Source organism: Berghia stephanieae, chromosome 11, assembly GCF_034508935.2.
Source record: "Berghia stephanieae isolate SIO BIC M18660-M18661 chromosome 11, UCSD_Bste_1.3, whole genome shotgun sequence".
NCBI classification, from domain to species: Eukaryota; Metazoa; Mollusca; class Gastropoda; order Nudibranchia; family Aeolidiidae; genus Berghia; species Berghia stephanieae.
The window spans coordinates 3,858,400-3,880,375 of NC_088370.1; the positions used below are offsets into that span (position 1 = coordinate 3,858,400).

General features: G+C 38.1%; 1 protein-coding gene across 1 annotated transcript in view; it reads right to left on the reverse strand.

The window, feature by feature from the left end:
* The window catches only part of LOC144956730 (uncharacterized), a 72,573-nt gene that overhangs the window by 45,734 nt on the left and 4,863 nt on the right, over positions 1–21,976 (reverse strand). Inside the window, exon 3 of the mRNA XM_078887409.1 lies at positions 20,190–20,291. Coding sequence (XP_078743535.1) covers positions 20,190–20,291 — 102 coding nt within the window. The remainder of the gene's footprint in view (positions 1–20,189; positions 20,292–21,976) is intronic.

The following is a 21,976-nucleotide window of genomic DNA, read 5'->3' on the forward strand; positions in this document are numbered from 1 at the left end:
ACTGGCATAAACTCAAGGCATGTCTTTCTCCTCATCCGAAGGCTGGCTCTCGAGATGGAAAGGTCGACACAATATCGAGTTTAAAAAAGAACATGGCAAAAACATGATGATGATGTCTCTTCAGCCAGTCAATGAAGTGATGAAGTTTTGAAACAACTGCTTCAGTAGTATGACTCTAATGACATTTACAACGCGGACAAGACGGGGCTGTATTACTGTGGATTACCTGATAAAGGCCTTTGCATCAAGCAAGATGAGCTCAGTTGTGGAAAAATGACGAAAAAACAAATCACAGCGATATGTGCCAATATTTTACCAGATTCGGTTGTGAATGCAAAAACCCTAAATAGCTTCAAGAGCAGACTAGACAAATTTTGGTCTGACCAAAAATGTTTTGTACAATTATAAATGCGCTTTAGATTGTAAAACCGGAAGAAACTTAAATCACAAAGACAATGAAGAAATAGAGTCTGGCGAAGAGGACCTATAAGGACCTGTGCTGGAAACAATCCATAAGTATCCATAAGTAAGTAATATGACAGGCACTGACAAAGTTCCTCTTCTGATTATAGGTAAGTTAATTTATTCAGATATGTGCATATCATTAAAGTTTTTCAATGTGTTTGTTGATAAATTATGCATGTGTGTGCGTGTGCGTGAGTGTGTGTATATGTGCGTGTGTGTTAAGCTTGTAGATTTATTTTCTTTCCTTTCTGAAATTAACCAGCTTTAACAATATGTTTTGCACACAGGTAAAATTCGTAAGCCAAGGTGTTTTCTGGGCAATCCAAAGAAACTGCCAGACTATAATTCTTCTTAATATGCCAGGATGACCATCACGATCTTCACTAGTTGGATTGAACAGTGGGACAAACAGCTTGATGAAAGAAAAATTTTGCTTGTCTGCCTGATCCAACCCATGGATCAAGGAATCATAAAGAACTAGAAAGGACAATATCATTCTTTGTGGAATTAAAGAATTCTTGTGGCTCTTGATGCAGATGACCCCACCAACGAGTTCACAATTGCCAGAAAATTTACCATTCTGGATGCATTCTAACTTGCCAAAGCCACATGGGAACTGCTAAAGGCAAAGACTATTGTTAACTGCTTTATCAAAGAAGGGTTTAAAGGCAGTGAGAACCAACAGCCTTATGAAATCAACAATGCTGTTCCAGTTCCACACAACTTTTCAGCCGAAGCATTTATATGATATGATATGATATGATATGATATGATATGATATGATATGATATGATATGATATGATATGATATGATATGATGATATGATATAAGTCCAGATTTATGTAGGCTTTTACAGCCTTTTATCTGCTCTTGTGCATTCGTGAACGTTTATAATTCAAGTCTCTCAAAACTGGGCATGCCACATAGTGGAAGGAGGTGTCTGAATTTAACTTTACAAACAGTATTTTTCTGTTTCACAATGAGCATCAAGACGGCACTTGAATGCCTGCAATGAAGGGGCGTCGACAACTTTTGCAGGCAGGCGGTTCCATTTGTCGACTACCCTAACTGAGAAAAAGTTCTGCCTAAGGTTTAGAGAACACCTTTCTTTGGAGAGTTTGAATCTGTGTCCTCTGGTGGTGCTGGTGGAATCAAGATTTAGAGGGCTCGTGCTAACATAGTATAAATTATGTGTGTATTTGTACACTTCAATTAGGTCTCCTCTGTCTCTCCTATACTGCATGCTAGGTATTCTTATCTTTTTCAGTCTTTCTGTGTATTCTAGATCTTTGAATCCCGGAATGACCCGAGTTGCGCGTCTTAGAACACTTTCTATGAGGTCTTTGTTTTTCTGTAGTTGTGGTGCCCATGCTACATTGCCAAATTCCAAGTGGGGACGTACAAGTGCAGTGAACAATTGTCTCATGTTATCTCTATCAAGATGAGTGAACGACCTCCTAATGAGACCAACGATTCTGTTTGCTTTATTTACTTGGGTTTCTATGTGCTTAGAGAACTTCAGTTCCTGATCTACTAACACACCTAAATCTTTTTCCTCTTCAGTAGGCTGAAGTATGACAGTCTCGCTAGAGTCATGATTTCTCATTGTGTACTGATGGTGCGGGTTTCTATATCCCAAGTGCAAGACATGGCACTTGTCTGCATTAAACCTAAGCTGCCATTTATCAGCCCACTGTACCAAGCTGTCAAGATCACTTTGGAGCTGAGTTATGAACTCTTCCTTGTCTACTCTAGAGAACACCTTAGTGTCATCTGCATACATTTGGCACAGAGAGTCCACAACGTCTGGAAGATCGTTAATAAATATTACAAACAAAACTGGACCAAGGCAGCTTCCCTGCGGAACACCACTCGATACTGGTGCCCAGTCCGAAAAACTGCCGTTCACCCTAACACGCTGTCTTCTCCCAATCAGGAAATCTGAGATCCAAGCTAGCAAACATGAACTGATGCCACATGATCCAAGTTTCTTAATAAGGCGTTGATGTGGAACACTGTCAAATGCTTTGGCGAAATCAAGGTACACTGCATCAACAGGTATGCCACTGTCCAAATACCTAGTCCAAGAGTCAAGAGCAGCTAACAAATTAGTGGTACATGAGCGTTTTGATATAAAACCGTGTTGATACTCAGACAGCAACTTTTGTTCCATTAAGTATTTGACTACTTTGTCCCTAATCACGGATTCCATTATTTTGCAAATCACACATGTTAATGATACCGGAGGATAGTTACTTGCTTTGCTCTTTGATCTATTTGTTACAATGGACAACAATATACTCATCAGAGGTGAACTGAATTCCCCTGAGCTTCTAGACTCCATTCAGCCACACAAAAGACAACACCTAGATAATGAAGATGGGGATGAGTCATCGGAGTGTGACCACCCCTGACAAAACACTGATAAATTTGACATGCTGGACAAACTAAGCACTTCATCCAAGAGGAATGTTTGACAGATGATCTACCAACATTGGCAAGATTGGAGACAAGGGTTTATAAAAACCTTGCACAATATAGAAAGCAACCAACGCTTCATGTTTACTATTCTTACAAACAATAATGTCACATTTTGTTGTCGATAAAACATGTAAAAGAAAATAAAATAAAATGAACCTCCCCCCTTTCGAGGCTGTTTACAATAATTTGTTTGACGGAATTTGTGAGATGTAAATTATTAAATAATGAAGGAGAACACAGATAAGTGAAGTGATTTTAATTGAAACAATGTGAACATTGCTTATTTGTTCAATAATGGTTCGAATGAATTTGTTGTTTATTATCGACAATACAATTCAATAGTCTGATGTCACGCCGCCCGGCAATGGTGGCCATCTTGGTTCTAAACAAAGAAAATCATTACTTTTTATTCTTCAAGCTAGCTAGAACCTTTCATATGCCTTGTGATCAGAATATATAAAAGTCAAAACAAGATCATATTTAAAATGTTTTTCTCCTCTGGATACACTTTTATGCTCGTCAGAGAAATATTTCTTAAGGGCGTCCGCCATTGTTCCGATAGTTTAGAACCAGTGTTACTAAGTTACCATGCGTCATTAGGAAGGAAGTGACGCTACGACTATTGAATCCTATTGGCAGTCTCCTCTATTCTTTTACAATAATACGCTATCTTGTAATGAAAGCCATAAACAATCAATTTCAATGACATCATTTTCCGGTATTCATTTGTCTATCTACCTGGGAGAGATGGACACCACTGAACTATACAAGTCCACCGAAAGGATACATGGAAGACAGAAACACAACACTTGACATGCCAGATTGGTCATGCCCTAGTAGATTTCTGGTATTTATTAGTCTATCTAGCTCGGAGAGGAGATGGATGCCACCGAGCAATATAAGCCCACTGAAAGGATACATGGAAGACAGAAACACAACACTTGACGTGCCGGATCGGTCATGCCCTGGTAGATTAACGACTGCGCTTACCGCTGGAGTTCCCCAGGGCAAATGGACAGGAATGAAGATGGAGGGACTCTTGGAGAAAGCCAACAATAGAGAAGAATGGCGGATAGTGGTGAGATCTGCATCCCGTGTATCCCTCGACATCATGAGATCATGGGATTGATGATGATGATGATGAACGGTGATCATCAAAACTTTTCAGCAGAAGTCAAATTTTTCGAATATGTCATGTGACATCATCCAAAATTGTTTAAGAACATTAATATAACTTAATATCAGACCTCATTTCATAACATGTCAACAAGAGATACTAACGAGAACTGAATCAACAGTTAAAAATACCTTAAATTTTTGTGTGAACAAAAGTTGAAAATAATCAAAAGGCTGCCTCTATTCTCACCCCCAGGATGAGAATAGAAAAGCGATCGAGCTCTCACCCCCGGGATGAGAATAGAGGTAGTTGCCCCTTCTCGCTATTCTCACCCCTGTAACCAACAGGTAGGGAGGGTAGCCTAGCCTAGCCGCCGTCCCTTCTCGCTATTCTCATCCCTGTGTAGGGTCAGCTTAACACACACCCCCCCCCCCCCCCCTTCCTCACTACTCTCACCTGATCATCATCATCTCTCTCGTGACTACTTTTAGTGGTACTGGACGTAAGGAGGGTGAACATGCAGCCCCGCCCCTTCTAGCTATTCTCATCCCTGTGTAGGGTCAGCTTAGCACCCCCCCCCCCCTTCCTCTCGCTATTCTCATCCCTGTTAACCAACAGGTAGGGAGGGTAGCCTAGCCTAGCCGCTGTCCCTTCTCGCTATTCTCATCCCTGTGTAGGGTAAGCGTAGCACCCCCCCCCCCCCCTTTCCTCACTACTCTCATCTGATCATCATCATCTCTCTCGTTACTACTTTTAGTGGCACTGGACGTAAGGAGGGTGAACATGCAGCCCCACCCCTTCTCGCTATTCTCATCCCTGTTAACCAACAGGTAGGGAGGGTAGCCTAGCCGCCGTCTTTTCTCGCTATTCTCATCCCTGTTAACCAACAGGGAGGGAGGGTAGCCTCGCCTAGCCGCCGTCCCTTCTCGCCATTCTCATCCCTGTGTAGGGTCAGCTTAGCATCCCCCCCCTCCCCCCTTCCTCGCCACTCTCACCTGATCATCAAATCTCTCGTGGTACTGGCCGTAAGGAGGGGGGACTTATATTTCGTGCATTTAAAAAGTAGACTGGCTGGCTTGAGATATGGGAATCATTGTTGGAAATCTGTCTACGGGATTCTCTCTCTCTCTCTCTTACGAACTGATTGCCCAATTCTAAGAATGGACTTCCTTTATGGCAATTATATTTGTGTACTAGGTCTCAATTTCTCCTACTAGGTATTTAACTTGTTTATATTCTCGCTTCTCCTCCCTCCAACTTATTCTCTACATCTTTTATATTGTTTGTATTTCTCGTCACTCATATTCTATCTCTCTGCCTCTCCCTCTCTTATCCTTCTTTCTCTACTTAATTTGTGTATTTTCTTCTTCTCTCGCCTCACTTTCTATTTCTCTTCGCCCCCCTTCTCTTCTCTCTCCCCGTCCATTTATCCTCTTTCTAACTCCGTTATTTTCATACAAACAACCATATCTTTCAATATTGATGTATGCGTGTATTTAAAAAACTCATAACATCTTCCATCATATATATACCATGGGTGCAAGAATGCGCTACTCTTTTATATGTTTGTATTCCTTTCTCTCGTCCACCAATTCATATCTCTCCCTCCCTCTTTCTCTATTTTAATTTGTTGGTATTTTCTTCTTCTCTTTCTCCTCCACATTCTATTTCGTCTCTTCCCCCCCCCCCCCCCCTCTCTCTCTCTCTCTTTTTTTTTCTCTCCCCTGTCTCAATTTATATCTGGCTGTTGGTTAGGTAATAGTAATACGGGATGAGAATAGCGAGAAGGGGTGGCGGCGAGGCTAGGCTACCTACCCTCCCTACGTGTTGGTTAACAGGGGTGAGAAAAGCGAAAGTGGCCAGGACCTCTACTCTCATCCCGGGGTGAGAGCTCGATCGATTTTTTATTCTCATCCCGGGGGTGAGAATAGTCACTCCGTAATCAAAAAGTTGCTTTCAAGTTGAAACACGTAAGTTTTTTAAATAGAGGTAGGTTTTTACCCAAAAAATATCTTTAAAATGAAGGAATGTTCAAATCGAAGTGGTCTAGATGAGGGGAGGGGTGGCAAAATCATTTTCAGTCTTCTCTCTGTCTTTATTTTTCAATTTAAAAAAAAAATTATAACCACCTTTCGAATAAATTATATCATTATTAAGATTTTGAGATGGCAATTGATCATAATAAAACAAAACACTTTAAAAGCTTTGTTGCGATGTGGTAATGTTAGGGGCTAGGCTTGATTATTGTGAGTGTGAGATTCCCATTCTATTGATCAGTCACTTCATTTGACATTATTATTGTATCCAAACTTGAAAGAGGAAAAAAAAATTAGCACAATCCTATCACCATCACCGTTGTTTACAGAATGTTTAGTATCCATAGCAATCACCATCAAACTAACGTTAACCTTGACTTTTTAACCAATTTTTTTCACGGATTACCGTGTTACATCTAGAGTTGAGTTCCCAATTCAAAATGTCGCAGACGATAATACACAGTACAGGAACAAGAACTCATTGCAAAGAGAGTTAGATTCGATACATGAATGTAAAGGAAAGAACTCTAAACATTATTATTATTATTATTATTATTATTATTATTATTATTATTATTATTATTATTATTATTATTATTATTATTATTATAGCGCAATATCCACTAAACGTGCTCAAAGCGCTTTACAATGGCCAACAGCAACTCTTAACATGTGGGACAGAACATGGCGCCTGTTAGGCGACATTACAATTTATTCGGACAGAGACAGTGCTGTTAACTGCCTTATGGTACTCATTTTACACATGAGTAAGGGGAGAGAATGTGAGTAAAGAGCCTTCTCCAAGGACTAAGCTATGCGCCGAGCGAGGCTCGAACCCAGGACCTTCCAATCCGAAAGCGAGTGTCATACCACAAGACCACATAGCCGCATATCGTCAATGACCATTAAACAAATGAGTAAGAAATCATTACTGGTCATGGAAACTTAGAGAATACAACTCTCAATTGATCAAAGTTTTTTTTTACCTTTTTTATATTAGACTATATAAAGTTATTAATTTTTATTTTTAATTTAACTTCAGGGAGTTTTTTTTTATCCTTGCAAAGCCTCCAATTTTCAGCTGTAAAATGCTTGTGATATGGGATACAATTCTTTGTTTAAATTATGCCTTTTGCGCCACGACATCATAAGATATCGTCGCCTAGGCATTCCACGAAGGAATATAGACAACTCATCAAACAAAATGTCTGATGTCAACAGGAATCACCCATGTTGTTCAAGTGAGCAAATTGGGGGTTACTAGTCTTGCTCAAGGAAAAAAAAACGAAAGTGCCTGAAGCGGGACTCGAACCTTTTATATGGGATAATGCAGATACAAATTCCGTTTCGATTGTTACAGAATGACCATATCTAGGTGCAGCTATAGAAGGGCCGAAATCGACGTCATTCAGCTCTTTATTTTTGTTTTTAGCCAGCCATTTTTATGAGTAGTTCAGTTAGTAGTTCTCAATAGATTTTATCAATCAGACCATAAACGCTCACGGTTACATACTATTGTTTTGTTTGTTTTTTCTGTTTTTTTTTTTTGTTTTTGTTTTGTTTTTTGGTGTTATATTTTGACTAAACGCATAGCATCTCTATATGCTTTATTTTTATGGTATACAGATTGGCGAATTTTTAATTTTAAAGTTCGCATGAATACAGGTTTTATTATATATCTAACTAATGAAATAAAAAACGGTAATAAAAGACACTTGAGTATCTGTTATTTGTTGAGAAGAGTGGGTTTTGCTACTTAATCCCACAGTTATGTCATAGCAGATTTTAAGTTGATTCAAATGTGTGACTTTTGTCAGGATTTATCTGTCATTTCCATTGTTTTAAATTCAAATTGAGCTTTATATAGCGCGATATCCACTAAATGTGCTCAAAGCGCTTTACAAGGGGTCCCTGGTCAACAGCAACATTTAACATGTAGGACGGGACAGACGCCTGTTAGGCGATAATACAATTTTTCGGACAAAGACAACGCTGTTAACGGCCAGGTACTCATTTTACACCTGAGTACGGTGAGAGAAAGTGAGAAAAGAGCCTTTACTAAGGACTCAACTATGCGCCGAGCGCGAGGCTCGAACCCAGGACCTTCCGATCCGAAAGCGAGTGTCATACCACAAGACCAATAGCCGCATTTCAGTAAGAGATTTGTAACTACGATGTGACTTTAGCTTCTAGAGAAGAAATAGTGGTTATCACAGTCGTAATATGGTATTAATTAAAGGTGGAGATTTAATTTTGAAATGCTAAGAAACTTATGTAATAATCTCCACACCCGCAAGCGTTTACACAGAGTTGTCAGCTCCTGCACGCACAGAAACTCTCTATCAATTAGAATTAAATTATAGAGGTAGGCTTATGCAAATCTTATGATTTCCCCGTTACATATTACATGTAATTATTTAACATCAATGATTATCGGCTCGTATAGCTGTCTAAGGATATAACCTTCACAATACAATAAGTAATGAATAAACAAGTTCCATTCCCACTTATAATACTCTTTAACAGTCGTAACGTCACTTCCTTCCTAAGGACGCATGGTACCTTAGTAACACTGGCTCTAAACTATCGGAACAATGGCGATGCCGTATGAAATATTTCTCCGGCGAGCATAAAAGCGTATCCAGAGGAAAATAAAAACACATAAATTTGAACATCTTTTGACTTTTACACATTCTGATCACAAGGCATATGAAAAGTTCTAGCCAGCATGAAAAATAAAAAGTAATGATTTTCTTTGTTTAGAACCAAGATGGCCGCCGTTGCCGGGCGGCGTGACATCAGACTATTGAATCGTATTGACAATAAAGTAAGCCAGATTTATTCTGTTTTAAATAGTTTTAAATAGTAGATACGTATTTATATTAGCAATGACTATCCCGCACAAATCTTTGGGCCCCTTTTTCGCTTACGAAATGCCCGAATTCGCGTCAAAATATGGGACGAAGCTGTTTCGTGTATGCTATTTTAAAAAATTAATTACGACGCTGTTTACCGATGAATATGACTGAAAGTTAGCACACAGTTAGAAAAAAGGTCATTTTAGATTATGTCAAGCGACAAAACTCGTGCAATTACCAGAAGACCGTTAAAAATAGATTTTTACTCTTTGGAGTAAAATATTTCTAAAACTACCGGGCGTGGAGGTTTTGTCGCTGACAAGGTAATACATGAACATTTCTTCTTTTTGGTTGTAAAATTTCATATGAATATGACGAGTACTTTTCCCGTATTTTACAAAACACCATCCTAATTTGCTCTTCAAGTTTCAATCTTTTAATTCACTTATTACGCAAGATACAACCAAAGGTCGAAAAAAAATGCCGAAAAAGCGTCCCATATTTTGCGTTTTTTTTCCTCTTTGCGAGTCATCCAAATAAATTACACCTTTGAAACTGCATAACTTGTTTATTTATGAATGGATTTTCAAAATTCAAAAACATTTTTACTCAGTGGAGATAGGGCTTTGATTTTAGACAAAAAATTTCCTCAAAAAGAGAAAAAACCATTTTTCATAGTCATTGTCAATCATTGCTAAATATTTTATAATGTTTTATATTTTTAATATTTATGATTCATCATTGGGCACTAACAAACGATAAAACAAACAAAACCACAATATTGGGGTTGTTTAAAAAAAAATAGTTTCAGAAGATGATAATATAAGTAGTCCTTCAAAACTATTAGCCCATGGAGTCGGAATTTATCCCGATTTCTATTGCGTGAAAAGGACACTTTGAATTGTTTGCTATCCTTTGGATCGGATGCTAGTCTATCGCAAAGTAGATGCTAACAAATCAGCTACACAATCATTGCTGAGTGGACAGAAGGATCGAAAAATCACGACTTCGCCCTGGATCTCGTTCCCTTGCGTGTGAACAGAGTACTTTACCAACTGAGCAATAGTAGTAGTCCTTCAAAGCCATTGGCCCATGGGGCCGGAGTTTATCCCGGTTTCTATAGCGTGAAATGGACAATTGCTTGCTATCCTTTGGTTAGGACGCTAGTCTATCGCAAAGTACTTTCCGCCAAATCTAACAGACCCAGCAACCCATTCACTGCTGGGTGAACAAGGGGGTCAGAAAAGAAAAAGAAAAATCTCGACTGCACCCGGGATCGATCTTGGTCCCTTTGCGTGTGAAGCGAATGCTCTACCACTGAGCAACCGGGACCCATTTATTTCATGCCCATACAATGGGACAACATTCAACTAGATTTGGTTTCAGATGTTGGGCTTTGACTTTATTATTTGTTATTGCTTTGATTTTATTTTTTCTAATTTGTTTTTCTCATCTAATTTACTTGGATAGGCTACAAACAATTTGTCCATCTTCATTGCAATACGTGTGCTAGCTATATTTCATTGTTGTTTTGGGACCCTGTCTTGTTTTACAATTATATAGAAACTACGCCTACAACAATGATAACTGAATAATATATCAACCAGAAACTCAATAGACCGTGTCAGAAAGAGACATCAAGATTTATAGGATTATTTTGATATGTACTACTTTCCACAATATGTAACAGACCCAGCTACCCGTTCTATCTATAGTCTGATTTATGAATTTTAGTGAGAACTAATCACCAAAATGGCTGTCTAAAAACAATAAAAAATATCTGAGTGACGTCAATAATTCTGTGTGTTATTTCGGTACGATATTATAATATTATGATCATCATGTTGATATGATTTGTGATGCTTCATTATTGTCTAGGAACCCTGTCTTGTTATTTAACTTTCTCCTTCCCAGCCAGTTTTAGAATTTTCACCGAATCTTTGCACACACCCAACACAAAAAATAGAATTTTCTTACTCAACCAGAAAATCAACAAGTACATTCTATACATACATATCATTGTTCAGTGAAATGAGCTCTACAACACAGTGTCAAGTGTTTATAACTATCTATAACAACACATTTTCTTTACATTTTGTGATGTGCAAAAGAAATCAGAAAGATAAAATTGTTGGTTGTATCGTGACAAATGTGACGATTTTCCTATGGTTGGAAGGGAAAGGGTTGTGCGGCTATGTGGTCTAGTGGTATGACACTCGCTTTCGGATCGGAAGGTCCTGGGTTCGAGCTCGGCGCATAGTGGAGTCCTTGGAAAAGGCTCACATTCTCTCACCGTACTCAGGTGTAAAATAAGTACCTGGTCGTTAACAGCGTTGTCTTAGTCCGAACATGTCCCGTCCTACATGTTAAATATTGCTGTTGACCAGGGACTCCTTGTAAAGCGCTTTGACACATTTAGTGGATATTGCGCTATATAAAGCTCAATTAAAAAAAAAAATTAAACTAGAACCCATGCCTCTTACCATAATAATATAACATATAGATAGTATGCGCTTGGCTAAGAAGCTCATAACATTGCCATCCGGAAGTATAACGGACCAACACACAAAACTGTGTGTATCCATGAACGTTTATAGTCAGGTTAATACAGTTCAGTGAGCATTACTCATAAACGCGGATGGCAAAAAAATAAAAAAATAAAAAAACAATAACAAAGACCTTAGTGACGTCATCTTCGAACTATCTATAGATGGTATGCAGATGACGTCACTCAGGCCTTTGTTATTGTTTTTGCCATCCGCGTTTGTGAGTTGTTCTCACAAACTGATAGTACCAGACTATAAAGTTCATGGTGTGAGAGAGGAGTTTGTGTGTTGGAGTATATCGGTGCAATGTTGTGAACTCTTGGCAAGCCTTTATATCGATCAGAGATTCAATAGATAGAATGCGCTTGGCCAAGGAGTTCAATTACATTGCCATCCGGAGTATAACGGACCAACACACAAAATGTGTGTATCCATGAACGTTTTATAGTCAGGTTAATACAGTTAGTGAGACATTACTCATAAACGCGGATGCAAAAAAAAAAAAAACAATAACAAAGCCTGTAGTGACGTCATCTTCGAACTATCTATAGAGTAGTATGAATGACGTCAAGATATTGTTATGTGTTTGATCGGTAGTGAGTGTAGTCATAGAGACGTAGTGCAGAGTAGTAAGTGTGTATAGGTATCAGAGTTAGTGTGTTGGTCCGTTATAGTTGGTATAGTATGTAGTAATGTTGAAGGACGTCATAGTAATTAGTAATCGATCAGAGATTCATAGATAGAATGCGCTTGGCCAAGGAGTTCACAACATTGCCATCCGGGAGTTATAACGACCAACACACAAACTCTGTGTAACCATGAACTTTTTAGTCTGGTTATACAGTTATAAACAACTCACAAACGCGGATGGCAAAAACAATAACAAAGGCCTGAGTGACGTCATCTTCGAACTATCTATTGACCGAGATCGTGACGATCAAGATATTTTGATGTGTTTGATCGGGTGAGGGGGAGGGGCAGAGGGCGGGCTGGGCGGGGGTGGGGGTGGGGGGTGTGATAGGTATCAGGGCAGTCACGTGTTTGTCGCGATCAGTTGGTAAATTATATGTAATAATGTTGAAACGGACGGTCAAGTCAAATTAGTGGAATGTCGATTGCATTATATACACTATACTACTACTACTAACTACATACTACTACTACTACTACTACTACTACTACTACTACTACTACTATACTACTACTACTACTACTACTACTACTACTACACCACTACTACTACACTACTACTACTACTACTACTACTACACAACTACTACTACTACTACTACTACAACTACTAACTACTACTATACTACTACCACTACTACTACTACTACTACTACTACTACTACTACTACTACTACTACTACTACTACTACTAACTACTACTACTAACTAACTACTACTACTACTACTACTACTACTACTACTACTACTACTACTACTACTACTACTACTACTACTACTAACACTACACTACTACTACTACTACTAACTACACTACTACTACTACTACTACTACCTACTACTACTACTACTACTACACTACTACTACTACAACACTACTACTACTACATACTACTACTACTACTACTACTACTACTACTACTACTACTACTACTACTACTACAACTACTACTACTACTTACTACTACTACTACTACTATACTACTACTACTACTACTACTACTACTAACTACTACACTACTACTAACTACTACTACTACACTACTACATACTACTACTACTACTACTACTACTACTACTACTAAACTACTTACACTACTAACTACTACTACTACTACTACATACTACTACTACATACTACTACTAACTACTACTAACTACTACTACTACTACTACTACTACTACATACATATACTAATACTATACATAACCTACATACTACTACTATACTATACTCACTATCATACTACTAACTACTACTATAATATACATATACTACTACTACTACTACTACTACTACTACTATATACATATATACATATACTACATAAACACTACATAATATAACTATACTAACTAACTATATATAACTATACTACTATATAACTACATATATACTATAAATATCTAACATACACTTACTTATACTACTATACTAACTATCTACTACTACTACAACTACTACATTATCTATAACTACAAATCACATACTGACTCACTACTATCTACTTATACTACTAATAACTACTATAATATTACAATTATTACTACATAAAATATATATAACTAAATATAATATAATAAACTATAATAATAATAAATAATGCATAATAATAATATAGTAACTATTATAAACATGACTATATTAATACAACTTATACATTACACCTAACACTACTCAATAATTATGCAATGACTCATATCCTATATATATTATTATAATATAAAATATATAAATAATAATAATGAATAATAATAAAAAATAATAATTAATAATAATAATAATAATAATAATAATAGCGCCAATATCTCATGCAATATGAACTCTAGGCGCTTAATAATCGAACAATGGCGCCATCAAGCAGTGATTTGGAGGCGAATAGAAGACTTGCCTCTGTTCATTGCGATAGTATTGTGTAGCTCATAAAATATGATGAAACTGAGAAAATATAATAAAGCGCGATAATTAATAATAGGATGGAGCATGGCATTAAGTATATATAGTAGACATTTTAAACATGACGTCTTTTTGCGAGGACCGTTTGATGCAGTCGCCTAACCACTCAATAGATAGTATGCAGATGACGTCACTCTGGCCTTTGTTATGGTTTTTGCCATCCGCGTTTGTGAGTTGTTCTCACTAAACTGTATTAACCAGACTATAAAAGTTCATGGTTACACAGAGTTTGTGTGTTGGTCCGTTATACTTCCGGATGGCAATGTTGTGAACTCCTTGGCCAAGCGCATTCTATCTATAGCGGAATATTATAAATAATAATCCAACCAAAAAAAAAAAACCCAAAGGCGTCCGGTGTCAACAGGAATAACATGCGTCTCAGCGTAACCATCATTAACTTATAGCCTGACACCGTAGCCATCGTTATGTTTTAGCCTGACACCAAAAGGGTTATAACAGTTTGACGTCATTATTTGTTTTATGCACCGTTTAGTGAGTTGTCGTCAGTAGAAGTCATAGAAACAAGTTATTTCATTGGTTGAACTATTGAATACAACTCACGACTTGTTTTCTTTTGTGACCAAAGACTGGCATTTTGACGTCATTTTTTGGTCAGTGTCGGGCCATAACTTTACGAAGGCCACGCTGACACTGACCAAAAAATGACGTCAAAATTCTAGTCTTTGGCCACAAAAGTAAAGAAATCGTGAGTTGTATTCAATAGTTCAATCAATGGGCCACTTGTTTCCATGAGCACTACTAACAACTCACTAGACGGTGCAAAAAACTAATAATGACGTCAAAATGCCAGTCTTTTTGGGTCCCAGTGTCAGGCTATAGATAGTTCGAAGATGACGTCACTCGGGTCTTTGTTATTGTTTTTTGCAATCCACGTTTATGAGTAGTGCTCACTGAACTGTATTAACCTGACTATAAACGTTCATGGATACACACAGTTTTGTGCGTTGGTCCGTTGTATTTCCGGATGGCAATGTTATGAGCTTCTTAGCCAAGCGCATACTATCTATAACTTAACGATGACTACGGTCTAAGTGACCAAAGTGGAAGTTAGTAATCTTGCCCAAGAAAAAAACAAACAAACACGAAAGTGCGATAAGCGGGGCTCGAACCGGATTACAATGCAATACCATAACTACTCGGCTACCCCCCCCCCCCCCCCCCCCCCCCCCCCCCGTTCCCCCTTCCCACAGGCAAATGATGTCAGTACATCGTATAGATAGAATGAAGTTGACGTCACTCTGGACTTTGTTATTGTTTTTTGCCATCCGCGTTTGTGAGTAATTCTCACTAAACTGTATTAACCCGACTATAGATAGTATGCAGATGACGTCACTCAGGCCTTTGTTATTGTTTTTTGCCATCCGCGTTTGTGAGTTGTTCTCACTACACTGTATTAACCAGACTATAAAAGTTCATGGTTACACAGAGTTTGTGTGTTGGTCCGTTATACTTTCGGATGGCAATGTTGTGAACTCCTCGGCCAAGCGCATTCTATCTATAAACGATCATGGTTACACATAGTTTTGTGTGTTGGTCCCTTATACTTCCGGATGGCAATGTTATGAGCTTCTTAGCCAAGCGCATACTATCTATATATTTTGGATTGTTTTCCTTGCCTTGCCTGAACAAACCATAGGAGGCATTTGAAGACCTTTGCCAAAGATTATTGATGAACCGAAACGGCCTGTGTGTGTGTGTGTGTGTGTGGCTTTGTTTGTAGATTGGTTTCACGTCCCAAGTAGGTCCCGCCCCCTTCAAGGTTAACAAAGGATTCACATAAATAAGCTGCTGCTGCATCAATTGAATAAAAACTGTTTACAAAATCATTAAATCCCGAAAAAAATGCTGCATTATGAAGCAAAATCTATGAATGCCGCATTATGTAAACTCATCTGATTTTGACCAACATAACAATCTGAACCCCCCCCCCCCCCCCTCCCCTGCCCTTCTCTCCTCCAATCCTTAGTTTAAATCGTAATAATTCCACCCCCCCCCCCCTCCTTTCTACCCATGAAAAATATCCGTGTTCTATTATTGTTGCTCCTGTTGTTGATGGTGTTGCTCCTGTTGTTGTTGTTGTTGTTGTTGTTGCTGTTGTTTATTTCTTTGAGTTGTCCTTTTTTTATATCTCAATACGATTTTATATGCTCCAATAGAAATGATTATGGCTGTAAGTTAATTCATGTTTTGATATTTCCCGTGTTGATGTAACAAATACGTATAGGTATCGTGTTTTGTAAATGGACGATTCTATTAATATTTCGATTTTTTAAAATTATGATTATTTTTATATAAATTTATTAACAAAAACATCCTACAGAAGTCACAATATAACTTTCGCCGTGTCCAAATACAGAAACACAATATCGCTGATGAAATTGGGTGGGATGCGCATGCGTGACGGAGGTGTATAAAAACGGTCCGTTAAGATATACCGTCAACGGAGGTGCATAAAAAAACTACGGTAGTAAAAGGATAATATTATACTAACCGACGTGTCCTCAATTTGCAGGTGTGATAATTTATTGTCTCATTGTTGTAATGGAAATACTCTCACAACGCCAACGCAAAAATATTGTCCATTACAACACTGTTAAAACAGGCCCATTAACTCTCTCCTTACTAGCCATTTTCAGGATATTCCCCAAAACTTCACACCCAACTAACACAAAAATATATTTTTTATCACTCCAACACAATAGCAGTAAAGTTCTTGCGATACATAATTTCTTTAGCAAAACATGCTTTACAACTTACTGTTCATTTTCTTTAAATTTTAATGATGTACAAAAGAAATTTGAATAAGAAAATTTTTGGTTGTAGTGCAGCGAATGTGACGATTTTTCTATAGTTGATAAGGAGAGGGTTAATTGCGTCCAGTTATCAACATTGAGCTTGAGTTTTTATATAGCGCAATATCTACCTCATGTGATCAAAGCAGTTTACAATGGGTATTTGGCCATCAGCAACACGTAACATGTAGGACGGGATATGACGCTTGTTAGCGATATTACAATTTTTTTTCGGATAGAGACAATGATGTTAAAGGCCAGGTACTCATTTTACACCCCGAGTACGGTGGAGAATATGAGTAAAGAGCCTTGTCCAAGGAGTCAACTATGCGCCGAGCGAGGCTCAATAATGTGTGCACGTTCCATCGCTTCTAATCGGTGTTATATATCGGAGTGAAACGAATGCCAGAAAGGGAATCTAAAACTAAAATGATCAGAAAAATGGATTTATGCACTTTAAAAAAGAAAACTTCACATAAACTTAAGGGGGCGATTTTTATCAATTTTGGCACCAAACTTAATATAATGATAATAATAATAATAATAATAATAATAATAATAATAATAATAATAATATAATAATAATAATAATAATAATATAATAATAATAATAATAATAATAATGATGATGAGATAATAATAATAATAATAATAATAATAATAATAATAATAATAATAATAATAATAATAATAATGGATATTGCTCTGTATAAATGGCTCATGACGTGCGCATTTGCTTTAAGAAAAGAGATTCAGACTTGTTACTAATTAATTTTCCTGTCAGGAAAGTCACCAGCCTCCCATTTGATTGTAGATAGTATGCACTTCGCTAAGAAGTTCAAAACATTGCCATCCGGAAGTATAACTGGCCAACACACAAACCTCTGTGTAACCATGATCGTTTATAGTCTGGTTAATACAGTTCAGTGAGAACTACTCATAAACGCGGATGGCAAAAAACAATAACAAAGACATGAGTGACGTCATCATCGGACTATCTATTGGGAGAAAAACACTTAAAGTCTAATAATGACAAGTACACGAAGAGCCTGGGCATGATCTATATTACCTTTCCATGTGCTCGAGGTCATTGGTCACATTGCAAAATGTGCTCAAAGTGACCTACATAGTGAAAAGTGTTCACAGCTTTTGAATTATCTAACATTACGCGATTGGTCATTGTGTTCAGCTTGACACCTGGGTATGTTTACAACTTTCATAAACAAAGCAGCGTGTTAACATTTGTTCAGAAATGTCCAATCGTTGGACAGCAAAAATTCACGTGATTGATGACTCGGTTGGACGAAAACACGAATATAGATCGCTCCCATTAACTCGAAGAATTTTGACCAATCAAAACATGGAATTTTGTGACACACATTCACACGTGCTCGGACAAACATTTTTGGTTGTTTATAAACAATAACGTGAATGGAATCGATCTCTCTCTGATCGTTGTTGTTGTTTTTTATACCGCCAGATGGGTGACTAGTTATCACACGATTTTCTCGGTCATAGGTAAATGTTTAAGTTTACGTATATATAGTATGAACTTGGCTAAGAAGCTCACAACATTGCCATCCGGAAGTATAACGGACCAACACACAAAACTGTATGTAACCATGAACTTTTATAGTCTGGATAATTCCGTTAAGTGAGAATAACTCATAAACATGGATGGCAAAACACAATAACAAAGACCCGAGTGACGTCAACTTCATTCTATCTATAGTTTTTTGTGTGTTGGTTCTATTGATCAAGCGGTAGAACGGTGGGTATTTTACTTAGACACATGCCATCAATACTAAAACCTATGTAGTTCGCTATGTTACCAAATCACTGCCATTGTTTACGACTGTGGTTATCTCGGTGTCTATTTTCCTTATTGTCAACAAAACACGATGAAAATGACACAGGAGGTGAAAGTGAGACAAGAAGATGCGGTTTTATTAGCGCCTTATCGTATGGTTGTGGGATTTGGATCGGAAGGGCCTAAATTCTAGTCTCGTTCTGAGCGGCGAATAGTCGAGTCCTTAGTGAAAAAATCTTTACTCATAATCTCTCACTGTTCTCAGGTGTAAAATGAGTGCCTGGGAGTTAATATCCTTGTCTCTATCTGAAAAAAAATTGTACTGTTGCCTAACACGCGTCATGTCTCTTCCAACATGTTACGTTTTTCTGTTGGCAAGGACGCCTTGAAAGCGCTTTGAGCACGTTTAGTGGATATTGCGCTAAATCGTAGCCATCGTTATGTTATAGCCTGATACTGAAACCCAAAAGGACTGGAAGTTTGACGTCATTATTTGTTTTTTTTTTTTTTGCACCGCATAGTGAGTTGTCGTTAGTAGAGCTAATGGAAACAAGTTATTTCATTGGTTGAACTATTTGATGCAACTCACGATTTGTTGTCTTTTGTGGCAAAAGACTGGCATTTTGACGTCATTTTTTGGTCAGTATCAGCGTAGCCATCGTTATGTTATAGCCTGATACTGAAATCCAAAAGGACTGGCAGTTTGACGTCATTAGTGAGTTGTCGTTAGTACAGCTCATAGAAACAAGTCATTTCATTGGTTGAACTATTGAATTCAACTCACGATTTGTTTTCTTTTGTAGCAAAAGATTGGCATTTTGACGTAATTTTTTGGTCAGTATCAGCGTGGCCTTCGTAAAGTTATGGCCTGATGCTGAACAAAAAATGACATCAAAATGCCAGTCTTTTGCCACAAAGAAAACAAATCGTGAGTTGTATTCAATAGTTCAACCAATGAAATAACTTGTTTCCATGAGCTCTACTAACGATAACTCACTAAGCGGTGCAAAAACCAAATAATGACGTCAAACTGCCAGTACTTTTGGATTTCAGTATCAGGCTATGACATAACGATGGCTACGGTATCAGGCCATAAATTGACGAAGGCCACGATATCAGGCCATAACTTGACGAAGGCCACGATCAGTATCAGGCCATAACTTGACGAAGGCCACGGTCAGTGTCAGGCCATAACTTGACGAAGGCCACGGTCAGTATCAGGCCATAACTTGACGAAGGCCACGGTCAGTATCAGGCCATAACTTGACGAAGGCCACGGTCAGTATCAGGCCATAACTTGACGAAGGCCACGGTCAGTATCAGGCCATAACTTGACGAAGGCCACGGCTATATACGGAGTCTACGACATGTGCCACATCTTGCATTCGTTATTAAAACGCATTCTTAGTACTCACAAAGGTGATGAACGAAGTTTTAGTCAATTTGTTCTTTAAGCACTGGGCAACGAAGGATGCTTCGGGGTCCGCACTGTGGTATGCTTGATGTTTTTGAGGCACCTGGAATAGAAAAATAAAATACAACGCTGATTAATAACATAACATTGTGCGGCATTGTGGTCTTGTTTATGACACTCGTCTTGGACAAGTAGCAGGTCTCACTATTCGAGTAATGCTCTGGGCTGAGCAAAGTTGAGCCCTTAGAATAAGCTCCTCATTCATTTTCACTTACCGTAATCAGGTGTAAATGAGCGGCGTCGCCATCGTTAACTTATAGATAGAACGAAGATGATGTCACTCAGGTCTTTGCTATTTTTTTTTGCCATCCACGTTTATGAGTAATTCTCACTTAACTGTATTAAGCAGACTATAAACTTTCATGATTGCTCATAGTTTTGTGTGTTGGTCCGTTATACTTCCGGATGGCAATGTTGTGAGCTTCTTTGCCAAGCGCATACTATCTATAGCCTGACACTGAGCAAAAAATAACGTCAAAAGACCAGTCTTTGGCCACACACACAAAAATCGTGAGTTGTATTCAATAGTTCAACCAATGGGACCACTTGTTTCCATGAACACTACTACTGTGTGTTGGTCTGTTATACTTCCGGATGGCAATGTTATGAGCTTCTTAGCCAAGCGCATACTATCTATAACTAAACGATGGCTACAAAATGAGTGCCTGGCTGGTAACAGGGATATCTTTGTCTAAAAGAAAGTATAATATCGCCTTATAGTTAACAGACGTTGCGTTTCGTCATACTAAGTGTTGCTGTTGGCTTTAGACTTTTTGTAAAGCGCAATGGGTACAATTAATAGAAATTGCACTATTTAAGAAACTCCAAGCTCCAAAGCTCTGCCATACAACAACAAAAAGCCTTTTTAGATTTAAGCCAGAAAAGATGAACTTAACAATAGGGAATGAGATTAGCGGAAGAGTAGTGTCCCTTGATTGGACGTCACCCATAGTCTGTATGCGGACGCGAGGACGAGAGACGCATGCGTACAACCAATATGACGTTCTCTCTCTAATAACTTTTCCGCCGGTGACGTCACAGACTATGGGTAACGTCCAATCAAGGGACACTAATCTTCCGCTAATCTCATTCCCTATACACCGTGGTATACTTTTTTTTTTTAAAGTGCATCCTGTAAAAGAGCTGTAACTGAGTCTATTTTAACCAATTAACTACTGTACTCTTGAAAAACATGTGTTTAAAAATTTGGTCAGAAAAGTCGTCCTTCAAATGTCGATTGACTTAAATGAATGACACTCATAATTTTGGCAAAAACTCTCCAAAACCTGGGACCTGAGTACGGTGAGAGAATGTGAGTAAAGAGCCCTTTCCAAGGACTCAACCATGCGCCGACTGAGGCTCGAACCCAGGACCTTCCGTTCCGAAAGCGAGTGTCGTACAATAAGACCGCATAGCCTCACAAATATAACAAAATATACAAAAAACGACTAAATTCAAATATTATCGCCAATTGGAGTCAATAGTCTGATGTCACGTCGCCCAGCAACGGCGGCCATCGTGGTTCTAAACAAAGAAATCGGTACTTTTTATTCTTATGCTGGCTAGAACTTTTCATATGTCTTGTGATCAGAAGGTGTAAAAGTCAAAACATGATCAGATTTATGTTTTTTTCCCCTCTGGATACGCTTTTATGCTTGTCGGAGAAATATTTCATAAGGGCGTCCGCCATTGTTCCGATAGTTTAGAGCCAGTTACTAAGATACCATG